At 41.8% G+C, this 17,569-nt stretch overlaps 1 protein-coding gene across 8 annotated transcripts in view; it reads left to right on the top strand.

Annotated features, from left to right (window-relative positions):
* The window catches only part of LOC120573137 (serine/threonine-protein phosphatase 2B catalytic subunit alpha isoform), a 68,513-nt gene extending 51,272 nt beyond the window's left edge, over positions 1 to 17,241 (top strand). Inside the window, exons 9-16 of one of the 8 annotated variants that reach the window (XM_039822611.1) lie at positions 6,008 to 6,133; positions 6,743 to 6,814; positions 8,388 to 8,414; positions 9,433 to 9,517; positions 9,917 to 10,014; positions 11,073 to 11,081; positions 13,582 to 13,611; positions 16,929 to 17,241. In XM_039822611.1, coding sequence (XP_039678545.1) covers positions 6,008 to 6,133; positions 6,743 to 6,814; positions 8,388 to 8,414; positions 9,433 to 9,517; positions 9,917 to 10,014; positions 11,073 to 11,081; positions 13,582 to 13,611; positions 16,929 to 17,131 — 650 coding nt within the window. In that variant the 3' untranslated portion in view covers positions 17,132 to 17,241. Of the gene's footprint in view, positions 1 to 6,007; positions 6,134 to 6,742; positions 6,815 to 8,387; positions 8,415 to 9,432; positions 9,518 to 9,916; positions 10,015 to 11,072; positions 13,612 to 16,928 lie in introns of all 8 variants that reach the window. The other 7 variants (XR_005641645.1, XM_039822613.1, XM_039822612.1 and 4 more) reach the window with 7 other exon arrangements.
* The last annotated feature ends 328 nt before the right edge of the window (positions 17,242 to 17,569 follow it).

The following is a 17,569-nucleotide window of genomic DNA, read 5'->3' as shown; positions in this document are numbered from 1 at the left end:
TTTCTCTCATTATTCACTGTCTGCTTGAAAATGAGACCCACTTTTCTCTTCGCCTAAATCTGTCATAAAGTGGCAAGATCTTAGGCTTAAAATGCAAATATGAAAGCAGAAACCGAAAAAGAGCAACTTCCAAGCAAATAAATATCCCTCAAGCTAAATGTCTTGCCAGAGATTTTATGTTAAAGCTCTTAAAACTTCAACAAGTTGTGGTTATGTAATTACTTGGTTCCCATTTCCCTTTATCAATCATCGGCCTGATGTATTTTCCCCCCACAGTTGCACAATTCCATGGAACAGGCACAACCAATACAGCCCTATCAGTCCTGTTGATGCTCTTCTAATCAGTCATGTGGGTGGGGTTCACTGGTAGACCCAAAGCCTCTGTAATGAATTGGTCTGCTCTTAGCTTCTTGCCGGAGCTGGGAGCCCACTGAACATGTCCCGTGATTGATGGCCAATCAATGGGACCATAAATCTTAAAGGGGGGGCGGCGGCATCAGTAGGTCCCATCAATATAGTGCTGGGAGTTGCCCAGATTAACCAATGAGACCTCTTCATGTGGGTGGGGGAAGTAGCGACGAGTGCCCCTTTCTTCAAAAAGAAGGCGGAGGATATCTACGAGGCACCACAAACCACAAACAGGCACGGAAAAACTCCTCCGCCACAAGTGAATTGAACTTGTAGCTGAGTCAGGATATTCAACACATAACAGGGTGGTGATGGCGCAGTGGATATGTCACCTGCCTTTGGTGTGGCAGACCCGGGTTCATTCCCACTATGATATCAACCAATGTGTCCCTGAGCAAGACACTTAACCCCTAGTTGCTCCAGAGGTGTGTGACCTCTGATATCTAACAATTGTAAGTCACTTTGGATAAAAGCGTCAGCTAAATGACATGTAAAAGTAATAATAATAATAATGTAACATAAATGTTAGTCAGTATATATGTGATTCTATAAAAATAGGGATGTCACCCGTCCCTCCTTGTTCTTTCAAGTCAAAAATGTTGGCTTTGCAGTAAGTGTCAGGCGCTGACCAGCTGTCCATCACAGCTCTGACCCTTGCACACTGCACCCCCGAGCTGGCAGGAGAGCTGTGTTAAATGAAAACACAGTAGCGGTGATTTAGCAGTTTTCACTCTTTCAGCTTTTTAGTCCTGAAGTGACTGCAGTGGGGAGATGGAAATGGAGAGGGGGGGGGAGAGTAGTTGGCAGTTGCACACTTTGGAGATTGCTTGCGGTTTTGTATTAATGGTATGTTTTCTGCTGCATCATTATTGACTGGTCCTGAAAGCCAACAATTGAAGCCTAATGGTTATGGTATTTGGATGGAATAAAAGCTAAATGCGTTGCCAACGCTGTTGATCCTATTTATTTTTTATTTCAGCTCCAAGACCGTGAAGGATTGGTTGTGTTAGATCCATCTCACACCTGTTAAACCTTATGTAACCAAATAAATCTCTTGTTCCTCTTTGGTGTAATTGTTGATGATGGAGTGGAAACATTTTCACTTGTTTTTTTGTTTGTTTTTTCTTTTCTTTTAAAAAGTGCTAAAGGGGTCACGGAATCACTCTGGTTCACTTACAGGTCAAAACTGGACAGGGTTTCCTGCCCGCGGTCATGTGCTGATTGGTAGGTAGTAGAGATGGGTGATTTGAAAAGAAAGGAAATGGAGTGCCATGATTGGCTCCTGGCCCTGCCACTGGAATAAATAGCAGGATGGAAGCTAGGTCAGTGTTGACGCCAGCGCAGCAGGGAATTCATTTCCCCCCCTTGTCACAAGAAGGTAGCGAGCAGAGCATCCCCGGCTGCAGATGCCCACCCATCTGTTATCACTCTCATCATTACTGGGCTTCCCTTCAGTTTCCTGTAAACACAGGGCAGTTACAAAACTTTTCATGCTGCATCAAACATGAAAAATGAAAAACGTTTTATGCCAGACAGGCTCTTCCTGTTCCATACCAACTGGGATCTTAACCTCAGTACATTGCAGTATATGACATGCCCAGGTATAGGTCATTGGTGAGAGTGTGGGGTTGGGTATCATTGAGGTTTTATCAATTCTGATTCCAATTGGGCTTATTGTTTAGAACCATTGTTCCCATTCTCCTCATATTTCTGATTAAGAAAACGTAGCAACATATTGGGCTATATCCGTGACAACTGAGCCAATTCTGTCCACTAAAGAAGACCATGCGGTACGGTTAAAAGCCCTAGAAAAAGCTATTCAGTGGACCTTGAGTTCAGATGTTTTTTTTTCAAACCATCATTTTGAAATCCGAAACAACCTTCAAGATATCTTTATTTTTTAAGATATTATAAAATCAAAACACTCCTTCAGACACTGAGGAAAGCCATGAGATGCGCTTGAAAGCTCCAGCAAAAGCTAGTAAGTGGACCTTCAGTTAAGAATTTAAAATGTAACTTTCAGACCAAAATAATTCAAAATCAAATATGGGAGCTGCAGTTTTCTGTGCTACTGCAAATGGTCTCCTTGATTTTTATGAACTGAAAATGAATTAGAAACCATTCATGCATTGTTCAGCTGTACATTACATTCAGTCTACTACATTCAGTCCCTACCGACCACATGTCTGACATCAAATTGAAGTAGAGTGCTGAATGTAAAAGGCCAAGCAGGTCTAAACGCTTGGCCTGGAATACTAATCCAGTGGAACTTGATACAGGAGGCCTCAGAGACAGATATGCAGTCAGCATTCAGCGTCAGGGCAGGACAGTGGGAATCTCCCCCTCATCTCAAAGCAGATTTAACAGTCCTCGTTACCGGGGAAACCGAGTCAAGGCACTCCCTTATGAATAATTAATGAGCGGGCGTCGCCTCGCAATATCTGTGTTACCGTGGCAGCAGGCTTGGCCTCAGCTACCCTGCTTTACCAGCACCAGAGCAGCAGAGACATCTAGTGGCTGCCATGCAGTGTTAAACACAGAACTCCCAGCTGGTCACCTCAAAGGCACTGCCCTCCTGCTGTACGAGAAATAACTTTGCATGTAGTTGTGCATTTGTAGCAAAGCATGTTCTGATAATGGGGAATTGGTGTTGCTCCCGTCGCCAATGTTTAATGCCATATCCCAAAAAGCAAGTGGGCCTTGACCTGCTCGTACCCAGAGCTCCACCAACATGTTTGTTTTGCTCGGGGGAGGTTGTCGGGTGTGTCTGTTTCTTTAAAGGGAAACCGATTTGAAGGAGGGACGGTGGGGGTGACCTTCTCCCCCGCTCTGCCTTTTTTCCCTCCGGGCTTCCATGGCTGCATTCAATCAAGTGCCTCAACCATGTTTATGCAGTACATGATGTTTATGCAACGCCTGCCCACGCGTGCAACTGCTTTCACGCACGACAACCCACACGCATAAACACCCACAGCCCCGTATGAGTGCAGTGTGTCAGAGTAATACAATGCTTTTCTTATTGGACTGGGTAGTAGTGTTTTTTTCTGATTATTGATTAGGACTGTACAATAATTATACAGTATATGGATGTTCCATGTTGCAGGAGCTGTTTTCTGTTTGTGCTGGAGTGTGTGTGTGTGTGTGTGTGTGTGTGTGTGTGTGTGTGTGTGTGTGTGTGTGTGTGTGTGTGTGTGTGTGTGTGTGTGTGTGTGTGTGTGTGTGTGTGTGTGTGTGTGTGTGTGTGTGTGTGTGTGTGTGTGTGTGTGTGTGTGTTCTGTGCAGCCCGGGATAAAGAGGTGATGGGAATGGAATATAATGCTTTGCAATACTTAAAGGACCACTTTGATTGCATAGTTACTGCACTATATGCATTACAATGCGTTATTGATTACACACATACACACACACAGAGGCAAACCCCAGCTGAGCAAAAATGTTTGCTGACCTCATTTGTGTTGCGACCGAGGTTATAGCTGCCTGGGATGCCAGGTTTGATGACTTGCTATTCCCGACCGGAGGGAGGCCGAGGCAGGAAAGTCCCCCATGGTGACCCAGCCACGGTGTCCGCTTTCCCTGGGTCTGGGCCACAAGACTGGCCTCGTGTATGTGAGAGGCTGGGCCCTCTATATACAGCATGGATATATTTATGTTGGGTGGCTCTCATGTTTTCCTCAGCACCCAAGTTCACACCGTGCCTTGATCATGGGTGAGGTCACACGGGCCGTGCTGTGGTCAGTGTTTAGGGGGTGGTTTCTATGTCAGCAGGGCACAGAGACAATTGTGATCAGGCGCTCTGTAACATAACTTGATAGACTAAATATGGCACAAAGAGAAATACTTTATACACATCCTGTCAACAAGCTGGAATTTAGGGCTACGCAGTATGAGAACAATATTCAATAACGTTGAATATTGCGATAACAATATTACTTACGATAAATAAACAGATATTAAAGTGTGTTAATTAATATAACTGCTTGAATAATTCAAAATAATTTCAAAGTACGATTAGCTGACTCTTTTTTGGTATGTACTTTATTTCCTGCCATGTACTACTTAATTTAAATGTGGGCAAATTTGATTTCTTATGTAAATATAAAGATTTTATATATTTGTGTACATGTATGTATCTATGTGTTATTTTTATAACCAACTATTGAACAATTTAAACGTAGTCCTATAAATGCTTAAAATGACGCAGCACATTATATTTTAGCATTTGAAGCAGCATAACAAGGAACGCTTTGATTATGGCAAAAGCAGGGCAGTAGCTACTCATGGTCAGATTGCCTGGAAAATGATCATCATACAGTGGTCATTACCTTAGCTTCCTGTCTCTGGCTACTCCCTCCTTCCCGCCTCGCCAGAAATTGATGGTTTTCTGTTAACTATGGAAATTTCTAAGCATATAGAGCCATGTGTTTCTGTGATGTTATTCATGTATCCAATCCTGTACATGACAGACATGCTTACTAGGGGCGGTCAATTCGCAGAGGAAATGTTCCAAAAGTGTTCATTTTGATGCTTGTGCAGTTTTAGAGTCCCAATTTACACATCTCAGTTTGCAAGTCTGCATATATATTAGTCCTTCTGTCAGAGGGAGAGATTGACAAATGCTAATGTTAACGCATCACCTTAAAATGTCTTTTTGTAGGTAGTTTTATACCAGATCCTTCTATCCACTGTCATCACCCAGAGGTTGACTGACAGCATCTGAGTTACATACACTTTTTCTCGATGTTTTATTTATTTATTTATTTTTTGTAGCCAAATGGCGTTCTGTAGCAAGTGGTGATTTTTGTTTTGTCACAAGTCTGCACAGCACCTGCAGCTAATGAATCATTAACCAGGAAAGGAAAACAACAAAAACAGCCAAGAACTTTTCAGATTAAAATTCAGTGTTTATTAATGTGGCATTGTTCCATTTAATAATTAAAGAAGAAATCCTTCAGCCCCCTCAGGGAATGGCTTAACAAACCTCAAAATGACTGTTAATTAAAAGTGTTTATATCTTGGTCTTCTTTTTCTTTTTCAAATTGTATTTCCAAAACATTCCATCTACCCATTATTTGGATGTTTCCGTTTAACGTGCATCCTGTTGGCTCCTCTAATAGTGATATTCTCCAACAACCATCCCTGTTTCTTGGTGCTTTAGCCTGAGTACTTTGTGGGTAACTCTCCGGGCTAATAACATGTTGGACCGACAGAGGGATATGTACCTTGGTATGTGAAGCTGCTGAGACCACACAGTATTTCTGAGTGGTGGTTTGGAACAGGATGGAGGCTGGTAATGGACCTGGAAATTACTCCAATCTGATGCTTTCTCTTGGTCTGTTGAAATATGGAATTGAGTATTGATTTCAGACTGCTGTGTACTCTCTGAGACTTTAGGAAATTGAAACGCCAAAAGTTTCAACATGTATTGTTATACACAAACACACACACACAGTCAAACAGGACAGACACATCGTAGCTTTTTGTGACTATTCATCTTGTGTGTCCAGGAACCGGAGAGAAAGCGCAATGTCATTATATCTAACTTTACACATTTGGACATATTTTAACAACCACCTTCCTCGCCTTTCCTCACCCACCCCAGCGGCAGTGCTGAAGTACGAGAACAACGTGATGAACATCCGACAGTTCAACTGCTCACCTCACCCTTACTGGCTGCCCAACTTCATGGACGTTTTCACCTGGTCCCTGCCCTTCGTTGGGGAGAAGGGTGAGCACACACACACACACACGCACACGCACGCACGCACATACATTTCTTAGTACACTTTTGATGTTACAGACAACAAATTATAACATTGAGGACAAGGAGTTTTACCAAATGTTTGCACTATTGAGTTGTAATAAACATTCAGTTTCCTGAGTCAGTACTCAGCAGAATAGTCAATTACAGTGCATAAATACTAAACATGAGCAAAGGTTTGCGTTCTCTTACTGCCGTGAAGATTGTTCCAGACATTTAGTCTCTAGGCCAATATCATATCTGTGTCAGTGAATCACACATAATCATCACTGATGCACTCACTCCAGGAAGCCTATTTTGGGTGTGACCCTTCCGTGTGTGTGTGTGTGTGTGTGTGTGTGTGTGTGTGTGTGTGTGTGTGTGTGTGTGTGTGTGTGTGTGTGTGTGTGTGTGTGTGTGTGTGTGTGTGTGTGTGTGTGTGTGTGTGTGTGTGTGTGTGTGTGTGTGTGTGTGTGTGTGTGTGAGATTACGCTGTTATGGCTAGACACACTCACCAGGTGGATTACATGCACTTACAACTCAGTTGGTATGTCAAAAAACAAGTTGGAAAATATATATTTTCTGATTTCTTCACAGTGACTGAGATGCTAGTGAACGTGTTGAGCATCTGCTCCAATGATGAGCTGACGACTGACGAGGAGCTGGACGGTAAGACAGACAGCCACCACAGCATTACAGTTTGATTTAGCTCCACTAGAGGGAGCCATCTGTTAATAGGAGTACCAGACACACACACACTCCACATCTCATACACACACACACACACTCCTGGTGTTTTTGCACATACCATGGTTGCTCTGACCTTTTTTCAGAACATTCAGTTTAAATATATTGCATTTTAAAACATTTTTTTTACAGCAAAGCCAAATCAAAAAACACATCAGATTAAAAAAAAGAGTACTTCCTTTAGGTACCCAGGGTATCAGCGAATCCTGACAAAGTCTGAAACAGCACAGTTAGTCATACAGTATTTATGCTTTTTATCATCATATTATGGTGGCAAACTAAATCCGTCTGTCACGGGTCACAGCTTATCTACAATGAGGTGACCAGTTTCCCTCTGCCTGCCCCACCTCTTACTGCCAAACAGGAAATGATCTCACCAGTCCCCCCCCCTCCTCCTCCCTCTCTCTCTCTTTTTCTCTTTGTGTTTACTAATGCACACAGTTTGACTCTGTAAACAGCACCCAGGGGTGGAGTGTCAGGATATTGCCAGGTTTCAACCATATTTTAAACTTATTTTAAACCTATATATTGCTACCGTTTCCTTCAGCTAATTGAAAATGAAGCTTAGACGCTTGGCTAATGAATAATCATGGAATATAAATAGGAAATTTATAAAAAGGGACAACAGAATAGTACATGTACATTGTGTAAGAGTTCCACCAGTAGTAACATTTAAATGTCTTCTGAATTTGAATTATATTCTGTTATCCATACTGTCTGTGCATTAGTTTTGAAAAATAGTTTTGTTTTTCAAACATCTTGAGGAGTGGCATTCGATTGCAGATTAAATTATAATTTTTATTAAAACTCAATTCAAATGTACTGATTTGGACAGTGGCACAACTCACACACTATACAGTCCCTCTAATAATTAGCCGTCCTTTAACATCTCATGATTTTCCACCAACTTATTCACTCAGTGCTTTTAGTTGTTCTACCTTGTTTTCACATTTCCTCCCTTAGATTTTTCTGTTTCCTCTTACACTCATTTCTTTTCAAGGTTTACAGCCATTTCAACTCTCGTATATTAAGTTTGTTTTCACCCCGTTAACATTCAGATTCAGATGTTCTTTCCTTTTCTTTCTCACTCATGATCTTGTTTTCTGTGACCTTATAAATATTTTGGTGCCCTGCTCTTTATCTGCTATTGTTTCCATGGTTTCCAATTGCCATTATGTTGATATTTCAAACCTCACTACTTTTTCACCTATTTCTTTTGCTTTCTCTCTCTCTCTCTCTCTCTCTCTCTCTCTATCTCTATCTCTATCTCATGCTATGATGTTGTCACTACCTTGGTTTACCTACATCTAATTTCTCTTTTCTATGTGTTCCAGAGTTTTGTGTTCAAGGCATCGCTTTTCTTTACACTTGTGCTTTCTTGCCTCTTATTTCGCCGTCTGCCCACTCTCCGCCACCTCCTCTTTCATTCTACTGCCATCCACTGATCTCTCTGTCCTTTCTCTTGTCTTCTCTTCTGGGGGTGTTTCATGAGAAGGACAGCTAATATACCCCCCCAAAAAAGGTACAGACATTAGCCGTAATGGTGTGTGCAGAGGTAGATAGACTTTTGTCCGGAGCTTGCTTTCTGCGTTTCAGAAGTCTGTCAACTAACGGAACTGTTTAAAGCACCTTCTAACACTACTACTAAGTCTTTTTATTGATCTCTTTTTAATTATTCACAAAGACGTGTCAGTAATGTTACAGTTACATGCTCCTGCTTCAGCTACTGTCAAGGCCAAATCTGACAAATGGACAAAAAAAAAAGATTTCCAGGAAAATCATTCTCATTAGTAAAGTAAGGCATTTGCTGTACACATTAAAATAAGCAATGTTACTACTGGGGATTAATCCTGCAGAGAAACATTTTAAAGTGTATTCAACGGAGGATCAGAGGAAGACATCAGACTGTCAGCTCCTTTCTTTACCCAACCTTTCACCACACATCAGCTTCATTTCCATCTTTCATACTTCATGCATTTTAGAAGTTGGCTCCCTGGGGCCTTGAAACTGTTATTCTGCAAAAAAAAAAAAAAAGTTTTGTTTTCCAGTCCAGGAAAATTCCTGTTTGAGTCTCCGCAACCATAACACAGCACAGGAAAATTCATATAGAGTGTGCTCATCCAACGTGCTGTAAGGACAAAAGCCATTTACAGATGATGTAACAAGGTTTAGTAGTATAAGTTCTGCCTGGGGAGAATAGTATGTAGGAGTTAAAGGGGACTTTAATTGAACACGACTAGCGGAACAATACAGACAGGCAGCATGAGTGCACTGAATGCTGAGAGTTACTCAGTTGTTGTGATGTGTGGATGGATTCAAAATATTTCGTATGAGCTGAACTTTGGGCTTCAATAACCACACTGTGTTTGCATCGTGTTCGTCTGATGCACTTCTGGATACAACTAATGGTCCAAAAGACTCGCTCTGTCTTAGCGCATTTACTAAATGTTATGGTACATACCGATAATGCCGTCTACACGTCCACAGGACATGGTATAGTATGCACCAGTCACAGTTTGTCTGACCTCTGACCCCTCCAGGTGCCACAGCTTCTGCCCGTAAGGAGGTCATCCGCAACAAGATCCGTGCCATTGGCAAGATGGCCAGGGTATTTTCTGTGCTCAGGTATGCAAAGATGAAAAAAACTCCCTTGTGTCCTGTATGTTCTACCGTTGTCCCGTTAGCTTCAATACTATGCCATTATAAGAGATTGAATTAAATATTTAAAGCTGCACTACTGACGAACCCACATAGTGGAGCACTTATCCACTAGAGAGCCACATATTCCCCTCAGAGCTAAAAGAAGAGTGAATATCGGACTTACATTCTTAAAGTGGCTCGGAACACCACATTAAATAAATGCTAATGTAGCTACATGTCTGCTGGATGTGTAAATAAGCGACTGCCAATAAGTCGGTATTAGATTGTCCAAAAGACATATTTCTGATTGTTTTACATATAAAATTAGTTTCAAGGAATTAATACCTAGTAAATAATGTATATATTTGTGTGTTGATATTTCAGAGAGGAGAGTGAGAGCGTGCTGACGCTGAAGGGACTGACACCAACTGGCATGCTACCAAGCGGAGTGTTGTCCGGTGGCAAAGAAAAGCTGCAGAATGGTAAGACTGTCACTAAGTACCCCGAGACCCCCAGCTTTGGCCCCCAGAACGGATTCTCACACACACAGAAATTCCCATCACGCAGCAATCCCCTGAATAAAGTGCTAGCTCAGTGTTTAGGGGAAAGCGTATATTCAGACTTTTTCCCCTTTTCCCTCAGTGATGGTCCACAAACTTTAAATTGCTGCCTTATGGCGCTTAACCACTGCTAGTACCAGCTCTGCTCGGCTCGACTCTGCCCCGGTGCCCCATCCTTTTTTGCAGATTTAGTAGCGCCTCATGTGTGAGGCGAGCGTGGCTGGTCGTCATAGCGTCGCCGCAGGAAACTGCCGTGACCTAACGCGACACACACGCGTTGCCACAGCCAGAAGACAAATTTAGTTTCAAAAGAAGCTGGAGGCGGCAAAAAAAAAAAACACCGCTAGCTAAACTATTTAAAAATGGCGGGTTTGTTCAGGACACCCCCGTCTGTCGCTAGCGACGATGACGCTGTGATTAGTGACGATTCTCTCTGACCAATCAGTAGTCTGCAGGTTTTCACGTCACCTTCTGGTATCGCCTCAGCTCACTTGGAACCTCGACGGTGGTGATACTAAATAAAAGTACCGGTTGGCAGGTTTTTTTAATAATGGAAAAACAAAAAAGTAGCGTAGAGTAGAGGCGAGGCAAGTCGAGCAGGTACCATGTAATGGAAAAACGCCATTAGAGTAATACTGATAAGTGTAGTTAAATGTTTCTGGCAGCTTCACTCAGTATCCTTTCTATACATGCATGTTTTAGGTAAATACCTCTAAGCAATAACAACTGCTCTATGTAGCTGTAATGTGTGTCGTATTCTTTCCTGGATAAATGACAATAGAATTATATTTCCCATAGATAGTCTCCTCTTCCCAAACAGTACCAGATACATTCAGCAGATTTTCTTTGTCCCTTGTCTTCTCTAATGTGTCTCCCTCCTGATGTCTCGCTTTAATACCCTGTCTCCCCGTCTCTTTCTGTATTCCACTGGTTTTATCTCAAATATTACCTGTATCTTTTTCTTTCTCCTTTCTTTCTAGAAACTGCAGGTATAATCGGTTGTGCAAGTATTCTGTTGTGTTATTTTTTTCTTTTTTTCCTTTTATTTGTGAGACAAGTTTAGAGTTCAGTCCACCCTCTTATGTTGAATTCCAAACACTCCCTAAATAAGTTTGACAAGCAGCTGCAGCGTGGAAGTAAAGGCTTTCTGGACCAAAAAAAAAACCGCCTTTACAAACACATTTCAAATTTACTTGGGACTCCTGACAGTAATGGTCATTTTTTTTTTATTGTCCAAATTTGAGTGCTAGTGTTGTGGATCTCCGCAGCGCTCCGCCGGGATAGACGCAGGACTCTGCGATTCAAAGGATGAATTGGAATTGACACAAGCAACTGTGAATGAAAGGGGGATAGCAGCTGTCTGCCTTTCCTTTACAAAATAAAGCAGAAATCCAAACAACCCTCTCCTCTCACAGGTTCTCACACATCAGCTGGCACTTTCCTAAATACGCATTTATCACTTTATAAGAATAGGTACGTCTTTACTTCAAAGCCAGCGTGGTTAACATTTGCTAAAACTACAAACCAGGGTAAAATGGTAAAAGCTAAAATCAGACTATTTTTTACAGTATGTCGTAATCTAGCATGCACTAGAATCACAAGTTGTGTAAAGTTTGCTAACATACGCCACTGGGAGCTTCTCAAGTAGCAGCAAAACCCCTAACTTTGATGGAATTGAGCGAGTGTATTTTTATCACTAATGAACTCAAAGTTTTTATTTCTAACATGAAAGAATGTGTCATTTTTTCATTTCAAAAGTTCCATAGTTTCACTTTAAAGGCCACTCGGCTTAAGCTTTAACATATGACATTCGCGTGATTTTGTTAGATGCAGTTGGCCGATAGAATGACAGGGAATTCTAAGCTGCAGGCAGCAGAAGAAATTCTCGTTGTTTCCACAAATCATGTAACCGAAACTAAACTAGGGCCCGTTTGTAACTGCGTTCTGAGTTTTGATTTGTGACCTCCTGTGGGAGGGGAAGTGGCCAAATTGGAACAAAATAAAATCTGGACAAAGGGAATAATTAGGGAGGATGGGATGCTCTCCTCTATTTCAGCCCCACTGATTTATGCTGAAAAGACTGGGACTACTTTAGCCTTATTTTTTTACATTCAGTAAGAAAGCTACGGCTCTAACTCTAAATTCATAGGTGGAGCATATCCAATAAAAATGTGTAGTAGACACGGAAAAATAAATAGCAACCTTATTAAATGGCTTTTAGCTCAACATTTGCTGTATTTCTGGACTTCTATAAGGGGTTTGAAACCACTAAACACACTAGCACCTCGAAAATTGTGTTCCTGCTGATGACCTGCTTAACAATGGTGGTCCTAAGGGGGAGGATATGAAAGTTAAAAGTTAGAGTATTTGTTTTGATGCTTATTTGGAAGCAGCTGACACTTAAGAGAACCCCCGTGAAGGTAGAGTGATGTTCAGAGATTCCTGTTGCAACATTGGTAGAATCACATTGCTCCCCTCCCTTTTTAAGCAGACGCCAGTGTGCTTCTACTGTAATGTTGACTCCATCCGCCATTCCGTTTACAGTGTGTTGCTCTCGTGCCTTTTTTGTAATTTGTTCTCATCCCCATGGTAGTACTGTATGTCCTGTAGCCTTCAGTACTGTACTGTACAGCCGTTACTTTGCTGTCACCTTCTGCCTCATCCCTGTCGTCTGTGTAAAGCTGATTTTACACACTTGTACTGTATGTGAATTTGTAAGCTCAAGGATGACTGTAAGAAATTGGTAAGTGGTTAAAACGCCAAAAGGTTTTTTTTTTTTTTTTTTCCTCCTCCCTCGCACTTCACAAAAGTAAGCCAGCATTTTTGATATTTCATATCAAAAGATGCGATATCCCGCAGTTCCAGATGCTGCTTCATGTTGCACACAACACAACAGTAACGCTGCTCCATGTGTCTACAGCGCTTGGATTCTACATTAACAGTTAAAGCCACAGCCATAAACCCCCACAATCACACATGCACTTAAACCTTATTCCTGTTTTCCATTCGTCCTATTTCAGCTCTCCCTTCTATATGTATGCTCTTATTTGCATAATAGTACAGAACTAATATACTTCCAGCTTTAACGTGTTGTTTTTTTGTGCCATCAATGTCCGTCCCTGCAGTATTCATTTTTTTTTTTTTTTTACTCTCACCACATTGATCCGTTTGTCAGACCATGTCAGACTTTTTCAAAGCACCTCAAGGACGCAATCCTCTCCACGAGGTCATTCGCTGCCACAAACGTGTCACCTTCCCTTTACAGATCTGGAACTCATCACAAAGCTAAGGCTCACCCCTCTCCTCTCCCTCCTCCTTTTCCCCTCTTCGCTAACATCCATGTGTCCTTTGTCACAAAATGTGGAGATGACGTTAACCTTTTGTTGTCGGCATTGGCTGTCTTTGCTGCTTATTGAGTTGTTCCTAGGACAAACTGAACTCCTCTGCTCACTTCTCTCATTCGTTTTGCAACCCCCCTCTTCTCTTCAGCTACTATTGAAGCTATTGAGGCTGACGAAGGTAAATGGGTCTGGCTGCCCTCTCCTGTTGCTTTTTCATGGCAATAGACAGGGGGGCTCCGCTGGGTTTTCATTCATCTCGCTGGTGCTTGAATAGAGTGTGTTGGGTGTTTGGGCTAACAAAATGTGTCACAGTATTAACGGAGAAAAAGAAGTAAGTAATTAGGAAATCCTGTGGTCACACAATGTTTTAAAGGGGAATGGATTTCATAGCACAGATTTTCAAAATCACACTGTGGTTTTGAGTGAGTGCAAAGCAAATACTACATGTCTTTTTTTCACGAACCATTTGCAGGTTATTCTTCTTAGCTTTTCCTAGTCAACGTGCCTTAACACCAATATAGCAATACTTTTATGCTTTTAATTTCAGAAGTTTAAACATCACTGTTAATGTAAATAAAAGATTGTCAGACAATCCAGGTTCAGGAAAGAGGTTGCACTTGAGGAAGTGCACATTCACACTCTCATAATGTGGGAGGTGTAAATAAAGGGGCATCATCAGGTCATCTGGCAGCTGTAATGACTTTTTACCAGATACCAGAGGCTCCAGCTGGACAAACATACTGTATCCAGTAGAGCTAGACCCCCGACTGTATCTAGAACTGATGCAGTGCTTGGTAGATCTTGTCTAGACACATTTGTGATGTTGTGTCTAGAAGTACACGACCTTAATGTCCTGTAGAATACGGACACAGAAGGAATCTGCAGAGTTGTGTCAAATGTTAATAACATTGTGCGAAAGGTTCCCCTTGTTCTCTTATCTAAAGCTGACTCAAGTTTGCCAGAGAGAGGGAGTCCCTTAAACAAAGTATTTAATTTCAATCACTCAACATCCTAACTGTACTGTGGTTAAGATAGTGTACTCCCTGCTCTGCCCTCACACAACGCAGTGAAATCTTGCTATGAAAGCTTATGATGGCATTTCCCCTTTGAAACAACTGAAGCAGTTGTGCATTGTTGTTGCTGTTGTATTAATATGATAATGCTACAGTTTTTTTACGAGTTGAATCTGAATTCGTAGAGGTAAACGCTCCACAGGAAGCTTAGAGAAATCCAAATTGGATTCTCCTAAAAAATAATAAAATTAAAAAAAAAACATTTTTTTATTGACATCGCCTTTAGCGCAAGAACAACCTCAACTGCGAGCTAAATAGTAGTTTGCCAGCTGCTATTTACGTTGGAATTTTTCCAGTAGTTCCTCTTTAGCCCTATAGAGGGCAGTCCATTGTAGAGCAGAGACGTCTCTGCTTCTCTCTCCATGTGGATCCTCTGTGGCCCTGTTGTGTCGTGTTCTTACCTGTGAGCTGCTAATAACCTGTGTCTGACCTGTGCTATGCAGCAACACAACTACGCTACCCATCATGCCCCTCTCCACGCTCCCCAATTTGTCGTCTAAAATGATGCCACCACCCTCCGCCCTTCATTGTAGTAAAGGGTGGTCTTCTTTGCAACCATAGTTGTTATTGCCATTAAGACCCCCAAGCCCTTTATGAACGGTGGAAGTAACACAATTCTGAAATCAAACTCGGTCAAGCTGAATATTTGAGTAAAAAGGCAAAACCCAAAAAATTCCATTGAATAAAACGGTGTTGAGTTGACAACTGCGATGCCATTGGATCTGTGTCAGCCTGGTGATGTTTTCATGAACCGTATTTCTTATTTTTTCCCCTCTAATTCCATTATTCAGTTCAACTGAATCTTGTTGCCATGTAAATCCTACTGTGACCTCCACCCCTCATAACTTCCGGTGAACCCTTAATTGCTGCATGCTCCAAGCAGACTAAACACGTGGTTAGCACCCCGAGTCCCTCTGTAGTGTCTTTGTGCGTGAGCTCAGTCTCAACGTGGTTCTATTTCTGTGGAAGTGAATGTCTCAGTGGGCTCCACACAAGTGTTTTTTTTTGTTCTTGTTTTTGTTTTTTCCCTCCCCTCGTTCTTTTTTGTATCTTTGCTCATTCTCCTTCTTCCCCCTTTGTTGTTTTTTTAAAAAATTTATTTATTTTTATCTGTGACGTGACGGGGCGATCTGGATGTTTGGGGTCCTCAGGTGTTCTGGAAAGTGCCCGAGTCAAGATATTCTCTAATAAGAGCCTCATTTTAATGAGCAATACAATGTTTTAAGATTTTCCAAATAGCAGGAACAAGATGGCCAGTTAGATGGTCCAGTATTGTACTGTAGAAGTCTTTTCACAGATAAGAGATTAAATCATGGATTGGTGGCACAGTGAAAACCTGTTGACCCTGATTCCAGAAGCACCCGCTATAGATTTAGAAGGATTATTATTTAATCCTTTTGTCTGTGCAGTTATGTCATTTTGATACTCTGATAAATGGTGTTAATGTGTTGTCATTTCATAAAAATGAGTTCTATCCTTTTTATATTAATCGTTAGATCTGTTTTAAAAACTACTTAACTAACGTTACTCACGATGATGAATATGTAAATATGCTGTACGATATATGCCGTTAAAAAATGCTCATACTAAACACAACACATTGAAACAATTATTTCAACGGCTGAAGATTTAGTTCAGTCTCATGAATACAGTAGTATGATGTGTGCATCATACAAGTGTCCAGTTGAAGGAATAGGTGGACATTTTGGAGAATGTGCTTATTCCCTTCCTTGCATAGAGTTAGATGAGAAGATCAATACCGCTCTCATATCCGTCCATACGGCTGCTTAGCTTAGCTAGCTTCTACTAAAGTGTTACGCCTTGCCACATTTAATTCCACATAATGTCACAAAAATGTTTTGTAACACATTGTGTTTTTTTTTATGGATTAAACAAACCCAATTTTCCATGTTAAATAGTGAGCTTTAGAGGTGCTGATAGGCTGATTTAGTTGCGTTCAGACACAGAGCCAGGCTAGCTGTTTCCCCGTTTGCAGTATATATGCAAATTATCATGAATTCTTCTCATCCAACTCGACCTAAGAAAGCGAATGAGCGTATTTGCCAAAATGACAAAACTATTCCTTTTAAAGTATTTAGGGATCAACATGATGCAGTTATTGTTAGTGTCAACAAGCCCATCAGTTACTCATTTTTCATGGATGACTTGCAGTTGAATTAGCCAACAGTGCCTCAGATGCCGTCTGTATGTTGTCGTTTTCTCAGTTCAAACGCTTCCATGAACCAAGTCCTAACCAAAGATAAGCCAAATCGTGTGATGTGTGCGTGAATGTGAGCAAGTGTGACCCCATTCTTTTTTCTTTTTTTTTTTTATATATAAATCATTTCATCTCTCCCCTCTAAAATTGCTCCTGATTTCTCCCCGTTTTGTTTTCTCCTTCCCTTTTCTTGCATCTCAACAGCCATCAAAGGCTTCTCGCCCCAGCACAAGATCACCAGCTTCGCCGAGGCGAAGGGTCTGGATCGCATCAACGAGAGGATGCCGCCGCGGCGAGACGCCTTGCCCTCCGACGCCAGCCTCAACTCGCTCAACAAGGCCCTGTCCTCGGAGACCAACGGCACGGACGCCAAGGGCAGCACCAGCAGTGGCAGCAACATCCAGTGAAGGCCGGCAGCAGGCGCCACTTTGGCCGTCAGGGCTTCATCACGACCCGCCAACGCAGAGAAGGGTCAAAGGGGTAACGGAAATGAAAGGGAGTGTAGAGGGGAAGGTGGGGGGGGGCATCTATGGCTCACACTGGGGAGACATCTCACTTTCTAGTTTTTGGATATGCCTTCAAAATATTAGTTCATAGTCAAATCTGCTAAGTTATTGCCGGGTCACATTTCTGACCGGCCAGGCCTTTCTTGTGCTCGAGTCTCCACCGCACCACAGTATGTCAGAGAGAAGAAGAGGGATGGAGAGATCTTAAAGGTGAATTATTTTATTTCTTGAAAGACGCTTGCTCATTTACACCGAAACGGAAAGTCGTGTAACTTCTTACTAACTATTGTACGTTTACAAAAATACAGCACTAAAAAGGACAGAACATGAGATAATGTT

This window comes from Perca fluviatilis, chromosome 14 (assembly GCF_010015445.1).
Source record: "Perca fluviatilis chromosome 14, GENO_Pfluv_1.0, whole genome shotgun sequence".
Taxonomy (NCBI): domain Eukaryota; kingdom Metazoa; phylum Chordata; class Actinopteri; order Perciformes; family Percidae; genus Perca; species Perca fluviatilis.
This window is presented reverse-complemented; position numbering and strand designations above follow the sequence as displayed.